The 13,522-nt window shown below is 46.1% G+C and overlaps 1 protein-coding gene across 1 annotated transcript in view; it reads right to left on the reverse strand.

Moving 5' to 3' along the window:
- The window catches only part of PTCD3 (pentatricopeptide repeat domain 3), a 38,317-nt gene extending 28,793 nt beyond the window's left edge, over positions 1–9,524 (reverse strand). Inside the window, exons 1-6 of the mRNA XM_066572988.1 lie at positions 9,293–9,524; positions 5,936–5,973; positions 4,636–4,672; positions 1,466–1,511; positions 1,305–1,373; positions 1,014–1,118 (exon numbers count right to left, since the gene is read on the reverse strand). Of these exons, the coding sequence (XP_066429085.1) occupies positions 1,014–1,118; positions 1,305–1,373; positions 1,466–1,511; positions 4,636–4,672; positions 5,936–5,973; positions 9,293–9,351 (354 nt within the window). The 5' untranslated portion in view covers positions 9,352–9,524. The remainder of the gene's footprint in view (positions 1–1,013; positions 1,119–1,304; positions 1,374–1,465; positions 1,512–4,635; positions 4,673–5,935; positions 5,974–9,292) is intronic.
- Positions 9,525–13,522: the final 3,998 nt, after the last annotated feature.

Below are 13,522 nucleotides of genomic sequence, written 5' to 3' on the forward strand. Positions count from 1 at the left end.
CAGGTCCCCCATGTTGTAAAATAAACCAATCAGATACTCACCTCTCCCGGCTCATCCCCACCCCTGGTAGCTCAGGGTCTCTGCTGTGTTGTTTACAGGTTGTAGTCAGCCTGTGACATCCTATAAACCTGCTGCTGCAACCAATGACAGCACTCAGCAATAACCGCTGGCTGCAGCAGCTTGTTTGGAGACGGGTCAGACTGACCGAAGCCTGTAAAGATGAAGTCAGCGAATAGCCCGGGGGTGGTCATCCGGTATCCACGGATTTGTTATTTTACAGCATGAGGGACCCAATGAAATGTCTTTCCATAACTCAGACCGCCCCTTTAAAAGGTGTTGTACCAAAATTACAAGTTATTCACAGGATAGGGGATTGGTTTACTGATCAGTGTCCCCCATCTTCCTCACTGCACCCACCGCAGTGAGGAGGAGACTGAATGGAGTGCTGGTTGAGCAAGCACACTATTGTGACCTTCACTTTCAATGAGACTGCGGAGAGAGTCAAGCAGATGCCCCTCGGCTATTTCCCTCAGCCCCACTGAAATAAACGGAGCACAGACCACGCACTTTCGGCCAACGCTCCAGTCACAGTAAAGTCACTGTAGGGGAAGAAGCGACCCCTGCAGTGATAGAAGAGTGGGACACAGGAGTCCCATTCGTGAGATTGATGGGGGGTTTCAGCAGCAAGACCCCAATGATCAGCAATTAAGGGATTATGGTACAATTATGGTACAACCCATTTTATCCTTTCCAATCCACTGTCTGACATCTTCCTACATTCTGATTGAAGCTTGCACAGCTCCAATGTCAGAAGACATCCGACAGGGTATTCTTACCGTCTATTGCCAGCCACTCTGCTGTCGGAGCCTCTCTGGCGCACACACACTGGGGGTGTGTGTGTGTGTAAGGTAGGGGGGGGGGGGAGGGGCTCTGGAAAGACAGCTGCCAAAAAGTATAGCCAGCTTAAGTTACACTAGTACTCGGACTCTGAATAATCAGCGGCCATAACTTACTGGAATGTGAGGTTCTGCAAAGTCTTTCAGAAACAGGTGCGGATACATATTTACAATATGTTTGGCTGCATTTCTTCCAGATTCTTTGCTCATGGAGAACAGTTTCTGAAAGAACGAACATGCAAAATAAAGAATTACTTCGGATGAAGCCAATAAGCACTAAAGTATTCCCACAGGGCCAGAGGACATACACCGCGCTGGTAACTCTAGGCCATCATAATATCTACAAGAGTCTAATGGAACAGGCAGATGATACTCAGAAATGACGATCCAAGCGGAAAATATTCTTACGTATTCTCCGTATGTGGAGGGAATGAGGAAAGGGTCATCCTGAAAGATGTAGGAGACGGCTGTAGGGTCCTGAAAGAGACAGATCAGAAAGAAGTTTGCATTAAAAATACATTAATATAAAAAAATTATAATAAAATCTAACAAAAAAGAAAAAAACTCACATGGTTGACGGTGTATGCCAGGGCCTGCAGGACGGCTGTCTTGTCCCTGGATAGGGCATTCGTTGAAATGGCATTATAGAATTACAATTTCAGTATGTTACAGAACATAAGATGCAAGATGGGAAGTTGAGGCCACCCAAATGTTTCCAGGGGAAATATAGTATTACGTGCCAGCTGGTAAAATAATAGGCTGACCATGTAATACATGACCGGCCTGAGTTGGCCTCAGTGGGGAACACACTTTGGCCTCCCACCGCTATGGCTAAAAAAACAGGGGAACGTCCGTAGCCAAGAAGTCCTTCCTAAGTCATTCACATGCCTCATATATTAATCCCATTATAAGTAGGTGCCGGTTGCTTCTAAATAATACTAAGGCCCCATTCACAGGACAGTACAAGGGGATTCAAGAAGAAAGGGGCAAAAGTGAAGCCGGTTTCTTTATACGTGAACCGACACGCACCAGCCAGAATGTCATGAAAAGACAGGAGGACTTTAATGTCCCTTACAGATCTTCGTTTTGGGTGCCGCTCGGTACTAGACGACCTAAAACGCCACATGTCAGTGGAACTGATAACAGAGGATACGCCGGGACAGAACTGGACTACTGACATCTGCCACGTCACCAAGAGGGCGAACATTTGTAGGGTGCATTAAGGGTCGCCCATCTTTTCATGTCATTCTTGTCGCTGTATGCCACCTCATTATGAAGCAATCAGCTTTACTTTTGCACCGTTCCTTATGAATCCCCCCCACGCTCGGTCAGTATTTTACAGCAAGCTTGCATTACTACAGGGGCTGTGGAGTGGGAGTCCTATTTTGGTGGAGTCGGTTGAAATCTACCAACTCCAGCTTATAAAGAAAATAAAAATAAATAAATTGAATGAGACAAGAGGGGGAAAATAACTAAATATTATAAATATAACAACACTAAGCTGTGATTGAGCTACAATGGCCACAACCCTTGCCAAAAGGTCCAGGAGTGCCATTTCTCAAGTGCAATAGGATCTACGCGCTTTGGGTTCAGGAGGTATACCCCAAGCAGGCATAAAAACCACGGTTGGCTCATTCACTTATCGCTCAGGTTAATCAGCGCTTCTTGTGTCTTTCATATTGGCTTATACAGCGAATGTGATAGACTAACGATGCTCCTGTAAACGAGCCAACAAGAGCGAACAGGCTAGCGGGGACGTCACTCACCCCTTCAAATGAGATTTCTCTGATAGCCAACTTGCCATAAAACCCTCAGAGTATCAAAGATCATCCCAAATTTGTGTTCCCAGATTCTTATTTATCATTGGAATTTGAAGTTGCCATCTAATATAATAACCTTATATCAGTGCTTCTCCAACTCCAGTCCTCAGGGACCCCCAACAGGTCATGTTTTCAGGATTTCCTCAGTATTGCACAGGTGATGTAATTATTGTCAGTGCCTCACACATTGCCACAGGTGTTCTTACCATAGGATATCCTGAAAACATGACCTGTTGGGGGTCCCTGAGGACTGGAGTTGGGAAACATGGCCTTATATATTTTAATTTTAGGCTTCAGCTACGAGAACGCTCGGCCCCCCATAATGCAGTCCTGCTTTAACTGTGCGGTGATGAGACTCATCCGCCTCTAAAGGGAACGGTCATCAACACTGACAGCTCTCTCCCTAGAATCGGCTATCCTTCCTGCCACACGTGGGAAGAATCCGGCGCAGCCCACCGCCATTACGCCACAGCTCTGAGTCAAACTTCTCAGTATGTTTTTTCTGTAGCACTGCAGTGTTTTGGAACATTTCCCCGGACCCAATGGGTATACCCGTGGTTGGAGCAGCATGAACATGGCAACAGGTTCGCTTTACGTTTTTGTCCTAACCCTCCAACATAAAGACCCTTGATCTAAAATTGAGCGCATGTAGTGCCTCACATCTACAAGAGTACTTTGTTTCTCTGAGGCTACATTTCCACGTGTGAGTGCGATATCTGGCCAAGTTTCTCAGTCCGGTATCGCACTGGGCAATGAGCGTTTTTCACACTGTGATTCAAAACCGCCTCGCATCACTTCTGTAAAATTGTGAACCTCAGGCAGGTGTTTCACATGTGACAGAGGATCTCAATAGGAAACCTTACATCGCACTGGCAGGCACCTCGCGTGCCATGCAATGCCTCTTAAGGTGGAAACAATGGGCGGGGGGGGGGGGGGGTTCTAGTGAAGGCCAAAAGATAAAACATGCTGCGAACTTCTTTCCCCGCAGCATGGGAAGAATCCCTCATGTAAACAAGTCCATTCAAAAGAATAGACGTTAAATTCGTGCGAGTCTTGTGCGCCTCGCGATGCGCGAGATTCTCGTCTGTGTGAATAAGACCTTACTGAGAACAATCCCGTTTTGTTCTACTGGCTTACACTGTACAAATTTGTTTTTCCTTTGCCCCAGAGAAAAAGCATCATGAAGATTCCCATCTCTTCCGTATTACGGATCCACTCCTGGTTTTGGCTTTCGGGCCACTTACATGGGACGATTAATGCTCAAAATTCGTTCAACTGAATGAGACTGAGCGATACTCGCCCCGCGTAAATGCGAGAAAAACAATTGTTTACTATTCATTGAGTTCTCATTATCGTTGACTTTCAGGAAGCATAAGAATCATTGCGGGATTCTCGCCGAGTGCAAATGCTCAAGAAGGTGAAGCGCTGAGCGAGAAGAGCCCACGATTCAGTGGTGAATTCTGCCCGAGTGCTAAAGACTAGAGATGAGCGAGTATACTCGCTAAAGGCAATTGCTCGAGCGAGCATTGCCTTTAGCGAGTACCTGCCCGCTCCAGACGAAAGGTTCGGGTGCTGGCGGCCGGCGGGGAGCTGCGGGGGGAGAGCGGGGAGGAGCGGAGGGGAGATCTCTCCCCCCCCCCCCCCTCGCTCCGGCACCCGAACCTTTCATCTCGAGTGGGCAGGTACTCGCTAAAGGCAATGCTCGCTCGAACAATTGCCTTTAGCGAGTATACTCGCTCATCCCTACTAAAGACCTAGCGGTAACATCAGCTCTCGTGCGGTCATTTAAATGGGACATTACAAACAATGCCGTGCAAATTGGAGCTAAGTAACGAATGGGATCCCCCGTTTATACAGCCAACGTACTGCCACTGACAAGACCCCACCTTGAAGAGCATTATGTGCACAGAGGTACTCACCAGGTCTTTTTCCTAGGAATGTCTATTTCTTCCACAGCTTCAAAACATAAAAACAAGTAATTATCAGAAACAAATCCTCACATACGCAATTTCCAAAAAAACGCATCACTGTACACACGATCCTCACTTGTGTGAAAATCTATTGTTTCCGTAGTAAACAATGAACAACGTAGGAAATAATGAACAACTCTAAAACAGAATCACCCCAAAATAGGACATGCAGCACTTCGGGCTTGTTTTTTAGTTGGATGAACAGTCTGAGATGAAAAAAAAAAAAAAAGGAATAGCAGCAAGTCCTATTTTGGTACAGTTTTCATACAAAAATCTCTAATTCAATTCTATGGGCGCATGTAAGGAAAAAAAAATGGATTGCACTTGTACAGTGTGAGTGTGATCCGTTCTAAACATATCTAATCATGGGGGTATTAAAAAATATATAAAGAAGCGCAGAGGCTGTACATTCATGCGTGTGAAGCACTGATGCAAATCGGATGCAGATTGCATGTTTTTTTGTTTTTTTTAAGTCACAAAGATGCAAGAAAGATGGACTGATTTTTCAGGCGTGAAAAAAAAAAAAAAAAAACATACCACAACGCTGCGAGGCAACAGTGCTAATTACTGAGCCGCCATGCATTTATCATTCAAAAACACGTCTCATCGCTTCTGTGAAATTTAGATTGTCACGCGCGATAAGAGGATCAGAGGTACCATTGATTTCAATGGGAAACATCGTGTCGCACTTCCATGCACATCACACGGCATGCGAGTGCCATCCGATGTCTTTAAGGTCTCATTGACAGGAAGGGGCAAAGCGTTTCGAGGAACCCGAAAAAAAAAAAATAAAACATTCAGCAGTTTTTTATCCTGCAGCATGTTGTTCATATTCACGCTCGTGTGAATGTAGTTAAGTGTCTGGTCAGTGGGGGCTCCACTTAGGAGTCTCCCACCTATGGGAAAAATAGGGTCCCTTGCTCTGTCGGGGGCTGTCCAAGATAGATTTTTTCCTAAATTAAAAAAAAAAAAAAGTGGTAAAACAAGGAATAATATAAAAAAAGTAGAAGCTGTAGACTCCGGCGTGATCCAGTGCCACGGCTGAAGTAGTGGCATGCCCATGTACAATCACCGGCCTCAGCAATCTCATGCCACCCACTAATGAGACCAGCGATTGTGTGCAGAATTCACATGGTATACGGACACGTCGGCGCTGCAGTCGTGTAAACACAGCCCGGCGGGGAGAGCCAGAACGCTGGCACTGAACCTGCGGAGCATCAGACATACATTGCTGGACAAGGAGACTTACCTGGAACTGCCTCATGGCTGCTCCTCCGGCACAAACACCTAGAGGAAACATTGGTAGTTACACCAGTATATATCACAGATCAGCGATTCTTAACCCTTTGCAATCCAATTTTGAAATCAGGGTTTCCTAGGGGGCTTTCTCTTTCTGCCATTATACAATGGTGCCATCTGCTGGCTAGAACCAGTACTGCAGTATGGGATATGCTGGAGAGGTCCCTGACAACAGAGCGGCCAGTAATATATAGTAAGAATACCCTGCCGGACGTCTTCCAACTTTGGAGCTGTACAGCCTTCAATCAGAATGTCTTCAGACGTCAGACAGTGGACTGGAAAGGGTTAAGGTGCGCTTAGACAGAATATCGTTACAAAAAAATAAAAATAAAAAATGTAATCGCTGCATCGTTCCAAATTGAAGTGTAGACGCAGCCAACGATCAAACGAGGAACAATAGTTTGCTCGATTATCATTCGCGGAAATCCCCGTTGATTTAAATCATTCAGTCATTCTTATTCACTGGTACTGGAAAAGCACTACTCGCTCGAGTAATTTGCTTTATCCGAATATCGCTGTGCTCGGTGCTGAAGATTCGGGTGCCGGCACGGAGCGGGGAGCTGCAGGGGAGAGCGGGGAGGAACGGAGGGGAGATCTTTCTCTCCCTCTCTCCCGCCCGCTCTCCCCTGCTCCCCGCTGCGACTCACCTGTCAGCCGCAGCGGCACCCGAATCTTCAGACCCGAGCACAGCGATACTCGGATAAAGCAAATTACTCGAGCGAGTAGTGCTTTTCCGAGTACGCTCGCTTATCTCTAATTGTTACGTGTAAAAGCCCCCAAAGGGGTCAAGAAATTACATATTACAATGTGTGAGGGATAAGGGGACAGATGTATTAAGTTCCTGGACTAGGCATATATGTAGCACCCTTCAGTATAAGCAGCTAAATAGCTAATTGTGTTTATTATACGCTTACATGTGCAACGTTCTTCTAATCAACCCCATGCTTTAGGGTGAAGCCACACGAACGTATATCGGCTCGGTTTTCACGCCGAGCCGATATACGTTGTTCTCGTGTTCGGGGGGGGGGGGGGGAGGATGGAAGAGCCAAGTGCAGAAACTGAGCTCCCGCCCCCCCCCCCCTGCATTATTTGTAATGGGAAGAGGAGGGGCGGGGGCGTGGCTAAGCTTAGAGAATTAGCCCCACCCCCGTCCCACCTCTCCCCATTGCAAATAGTGCAGAGGGGCGGAGAGGAGGCAGAGAGGGGGGGCGGGAGCTCAGTTTCTGCACTTGGCTCTTCCATCCTCCCCCCCCCCCTGCACACGAGGACAACGTATATCGGCTCGGCGTGAAAACCGAGCCGATATACGTTCGTGTGACTTCACCCTTAGCCTCACAGGAAAACTCCTAATTTGATCTCTCTACCTTCTCCCGTAGCAGTTTCCCCCTCCCCCTGATAGAGCGCTTCAACCCCTACCTTTGCATTCCTTACGCTAGTGATCATTTGTATAAGTTTTACTCTCTTTATTTCATCTCTATTTCTTAGAATTCGAGTGTCTGAATATTAACATATCACTAACCCACCCCTTAAGGCGTAAACATCTGTTAATCATTGGCGCTGTAACCCTTCATGAATACTTATGAATTTAAAGGGTGTGTATCTCTGCTGTTATGTCACTTCGTGTATATAGGCAACTTGATACTATGAATAGATTAGAGACTCATCTGAAACCACCAACAAGAGATTGGCGTCTGTCTTAGTTTCTCTCCAAGCTCGTTAAAACCTATTATACTACTAATTTGGAATCAGGCATGAGAGGGTTAAGGACTTATTGGTCCAATGACAACAAATAGGAGAGAAACAAACAAAAAAAATTTATTAGTTTTTTTCCCCATTGATCTCAATAAGGTTTCAAAGAAATGGAAAGCAGACAGAAAGGCTTCAGTTTGCTTCTTCTCAGCTTCAGCTTTATTTTTTGGGCTGCAAAATAGTGCGGTCTGCAGGGTTATTTTTTCGTACAAAGAGACTAAAAGCTGACGGATCAAAAGCCTTTACGATTGCTTTCCTCTTTTTTAATTTAAAAAAAAAAACAAAAAAAAAAACCTCTATTGACGTATACGTTATAAATAGAGATGAGCGAGCGTACTCGGATAAGCACTACTCGCTCGAGTAATTTGCTTTATCCGAGTATCGCTGTGCTCGTCCCTGAAGATTCGGGTGCCGGCACGGAGCGGGGAGCTGCAGGGGAGAGCGGGGAGGAACGGAGGGGAGATCTTTCTCTCCCTCTCTCCCGCCCGCTCTGCCCCGCTCCCCGCTGCGACTCACCTGTCAGCCGCAGCGGCACCCGAATCTTCAGACCCGAGCACAGCGATACTCGGATAAAGCAAATTACTCGAGCGAGTAGTGCTTATCCGAGTACGCTCGCTCATCTCTAGTTATAAACCTACAATAGGCGCAACCAATCTCATGCATAAAGTAGAGCGTTACCACGTAGCCGAGGATCTGGAAATCCCTGCGCCGTGACGCGCACATTTTGCTCTTAGCTTCGTCCTTCAAGAACAAATCAGAGACGGAAACCCTAAACCGACCCCAACGCGGGTGCGAGAGTGCCCTTATGCCAGCTATCCAGGCGCATTGCGATATACCGCCGCGGGACAGCATCAGCTCACCACAATTTTCCGCAATGCACCCATCATTAATAAACGTTTCATCGCGACATGCCGTGATTTTTATACGCGAGCGGGAAATCAACGCAATTTTTTCTGGAGGCAAGATAAACAAATCTGCAATCCTGGCCAGTGTGTTTTTCTAATGGCGCTCACCGTGCAGGATACATAATATGTTACATTAGTCCGGCAGGCCGGTGTGATTAGGTCAATACTGAAATTTATATAGTTTGGGGATTTTTTGCAACTTTTTCACACTTGATCATTCTTTGATCAGTCATTTGCCCGACTATCAGCCGTGTAAAGGGACCAACAATCAGTCGCCAAACAAAAAAAAAAACGCTCGCTGATCAGCTGACGGCTCAGATTCAGCGTAAAATTGCACTCAGATTGCCGTTTCCCCCATCGTGAACAGGGAATCGTACCGATGGCGTACGGGAACGAGCGAGTGTAGTAGCCATACACGTTAACCAAAACTAGCGCCAATGGAAATGCCTGCGATTCACACTTGAGGCTGAAGACTTGGCTCATCTAACAGGACCTTTAAAAGGTGATAGGACTGAGGCTCCAGGCACATGACATGCTACATGACTATACATACATGTTACATACAAGGGCACTTCTAGCCCCAGCCTCCAGGACACACGTCCCATATATGGCTGGAAGCTAGCACATACATTATATTCCCCCACCATGACTACCTGAGGGAAGCCCCGGCGCGAAGCCGCACAGCTCCCAGCCTCACACAGGGCAGCGCCATGACACCACGAGCAGACTGTACCACCTGCAAGACAACAAAAGGGGGAGTCCGTTATACCCGCCCCGCACTATACCCAGCCACTGCTATGACCCAAGCTGCGAGGAACCCGCTTGGGTCATAGCAGTGAAGCTTGCTATGCGGCATAACGGGCGTCACTCCAGCTGTGAAGCTGACAGGTAGCGACGAGTTACACCCCGAAAGGATTTGGTACGTTCCACTTCCGGTTCCCGCACGTGTTTCCGGTGCCCTTGGCAGAGCCTTAGTAGCTGCAGGTCTGATGGTTGCCCATAGCAACCAGTCAGCGTCCATCTGTGATGTTATGCAGACAGACTGCTGTATTCATGTTTGCATCTGGTTATTTCCTGAGAGACAATTACAACATGTTACAATAAAGCATCCTCATTACTTCATCTTACTCCTAAAAATTACTTTAACCCCTTAATGACATGGCCTATTTGGGGCTTAAGGAAACAACGATTTTTTCAGGGTCTCCATACCTTTTTTATTTTTCCATCGACGAACAATAAAACCCTTTTTTTTTTTTTTTTTTTTTTAAATATATATATTATTTTTGCATCGTTGCATTTAAAGTCGCATAACTTTTTTACGGACACGATGATACCACATATGGGGTTTTTAAAATTTATTTTTCATACAAATAGGGGGAAATGAGCGAAAAAAAGGGGGTGGGTGGTGACACTGTTTATGTCCCTTAAGGGAACCTGACCCATACCAGCTATGATTTCTATGGCATGGCATGTCCTGCAATGCCTTATCGCTGGTTATAGTGATCATAGTCAATGGCAAAGCAGGATGCCTGTATGTGGCGTCCTGTTGCCATGGCAACCCGTCAGCCCTCTGCGATTACATCATGGGGGTACGATCACATCCAAGAGGAAGCACGCCTATGCAATCTAAATAGATCGCGGCATGTAAGGGGTCAACAGCGAGGATCGCTGTCCCGATGCACCCTCGCTGCTGCAGCTGGAGGCTGGCTATCAGTGACAGTAAGGTTACGCCATGCTGCTTTAAGTACCACCCTGCCATGACGAAAACTTACTTCTGTGGCGGGAAGGGGTTACTGGTGTTCTTGACCAAGATAAGGGATGACATATCACTAGGATCATGAGGACTCCACAATCCTCAAACCAAGGCTGATGAGAGAGCAGCCCATCTATGCGTCCATAATACAGACGTGGGTCCTGGCCTGAGCGCGGGTCTCCTGACCCAAACTCCAAGCATCATATACTATAGGGACGCACATGGAAGGGGATGAAATTAGATTATATTCACATTTCTCAGTAGGGTGTTGGGCCACCTTTGGGCTCAGTGACTGCGGTAACCTTCCTCGGCCTGCTTCCTGACAACTTTAAGTTGCTGCGGCCCTAGGTAAAAGGATATTCCCATCTTAAAGGGGTTGCCCTAGCATAACCCATTCACAAGATAGGTGATAAATAATTGCTGGGGGTCTGACTGCACATACACATCATCACCGCATTCACTTGCCGGGCTTAGAATGCACCGTTCTCATGAATGCACAGGGTCCCAGTTAAGGACATAACGAAAATGGGAGCAAAGAAGGCAGAGGCACCTGGGCCCTGGAGCCTTAGGGGGCCAATACATTCTCACTATCCCCACCTAAAGGGACCAGTACCGTGAATGAAGCATTCTAGTTGGGGGGCCCAGCAGCTTCACGTTACACCTCTGGTCCCAGTGGTCACTTCCCTAGCGCTCACTCATTTATCACCTATTCTGTGGATTGGTGGGACCAGTATCTGCCAAGCATTTATGGCATATCCTATGGATATAGCACAAGTGCTTTAGGCTTTGTTCACAACGGCGTTTTGGATTCCATTTTCTTGCTGTTGCCAGAGAAGGAAACCAGAAACCACTGGTCAAATGGATCCATCTTATGACGGGATCAACTGGCGCTGAATAGATCCCATTGACTATGATGGGGTACGTTTGGTTTCCGTTGGGCCGTCCAGCATTTTATAGGATGCTATTTCGTTAGATGGGATTGATACGCCTTGAAAGTGCTACTCTCATTTCAGCCAAACATGTTTGAGATGGGAATACTACATGTACGCCATGAGCACCAGTGGTCGGTATTATGGAAACAGCCAAACTGGCTCTTCTACGCCGCTTCACTAACTCCCCTACCCTGTGCCATGCTGTTTCCATTGCTCCCATTCACTTATGTGGGAATTATGGAAACAGCGTAGAACAGCCAGTTGAGCCTTCATCACCCGGGAGTCGCATTGGTCAGACCCCCACTGGTTAGAACGTTCAGCACTTACTAGTGATATGTCATAAGATTCCAATATTGGATTACCACTTTAACCTGAAGCCATGGTGCACTGGGCACAGAATGGAGGTCATGTTTTTCATCGCTGCTTTTAAAGTTCTAACTTTTCACTGTTTCCATCTACATAGTCATATGAATGCTTGTTTTCTGCAGCACAAGTTACGGGCACCAGTTTAGGGTATATATAATGTATTGAGAGCGTATCCCAAAAACAACACTCCTTACGACTCTAGCGCTACGGACAAAGGTGGATGCAAGTAAGATAATGAGCGTTTATCCAGTGGACGTGTTTCAGCGCTGGTCTAATACCCTTCATCAGGTCCAGAACATGGATCTAACATAGTAACTATAATCTGCGAATCACTGCAAGTACAGCAATACCAGATTTATGGAGCTTCTATCGTGTTTTACTACTTAAAGCATAAGAATTTGCTTTGAGTCACCACATTCTGACACCAAAAACTGTTTAACTTTTTCAACAATAGGGCCGTCTGTCTGAGGGCTTTTGCTTTTTTGTGGGGCGAGTTGTAGTTTTAATTGGTATCATTTTGGGGGTACATACAACTTTTTGATCACTTTAAATTACACACACCAAGCAATCTTGGCATTGATGTTTATTTTTCCCCCAAGCAATAACCGTGTTTGTTTAAAGGGAATGTATCACCTACCTTCTTTCCCCACAAATTAAAACGAGATGGTGAAACAGGTTCCATTTCTCTATTCTGCTTTTTTTCTGATTATGTTCTGTACATGACTATTGGACGCAGCCATCTTACCTTTGCTTTATAGCAGCATCATGGGGCATTCCCACAATAAACAGGAGCTGGCCCATTGACTTCTATAAGATAGTGTTATAGGCATGCTCTGGGATATGTGCATAGGTCATTGTGCAGGGAGGAGGAGGAGGTGAGTTGTGACCATCACCTGCTGTGAATGGTAGATTCTGTGTTCTCTGTATATATTGGTGTACCTTTCATTGTAATCCTGACTGTGATGATAATGAGATGACAGCTGTAACATTTTCACTACAGAACAAAAGGATCAGATGATTATTAGGTTGAGCAGTCAGTACGAAAACGGCATGATTCTCTAATATATAGATTCTGACAATGAAAAAAATCTGAAAAAATAATAAGATTTAGTCCCACTAGCGGTCTAGGGTCTAAGGCTCCTTTTCACATGAGCCGATTCTCAATTGAATGAGCGAACGAACGAGTGATGTCACCACTAGCTCATTCGCTCTCAGTTCAGCTTCTTCAGACGGGCAGATACATTGTTGGTGTGTTCAAACGGGCATCTTCAGTCTTTCACATTTGCTGTATTAGTGACTGAGAAAGACTGAACAGGCGCTGGTTAAACTGAACGATAAGTAAACGAGCCAATGATGGTTCTTATTCTTCTTCTGCCTGTGGCAAAATGTAACAGTAGTATAATGACGGTAGGCTTGGAGGCACCAGCTATCATAATGCTTCGGCACTACCGCAATTGCTTTGTGGGTTTGGGGGAAACTGTGGACAGAAGGAGACACTTGTCTAACCCTTAAATGCCATGGCCGCTATTGACTAACTGGAATAGGAGTTACCTCCGATCTCGGCCACTGTGGATTCGTGTCACCTGTAAGCACTGCCATTATATAGAGCAGGATCAACTCCTGATGAAGGATGTTGCCAAGAGGTTGAAAACAGAAGGCGATAGCGGAAAGTTTTATATCGCCATCCTGTTTGTTTTTGGATGGGCATTACTTTCTTTACAGGTCGGTTCTTTTCCATGACTGTCTGATAATCCTGCATCTACGGGATCAGATTAATGCTGAATTTCCAGGATTATAATGTAACACAGATTGACAAATTGACACACGATAAC

The sequence above is a fragment of the Eleutherodactylus coqui genome, chromosome 7, assembly GCF_035609145.1.
Source record: "Eleutherodactylus coqui strain aEleCoq1 chromosome 7, aEleCoq1.hap1, whole genome shotgun sequence".
NCBI classification, from domain to species: Eukaryota; Metazoa; Chordata; class Amphibia; order Anura; family Eleutherodactylidae; genus Eleutherodactylus; species Eleutherodactylus coqui.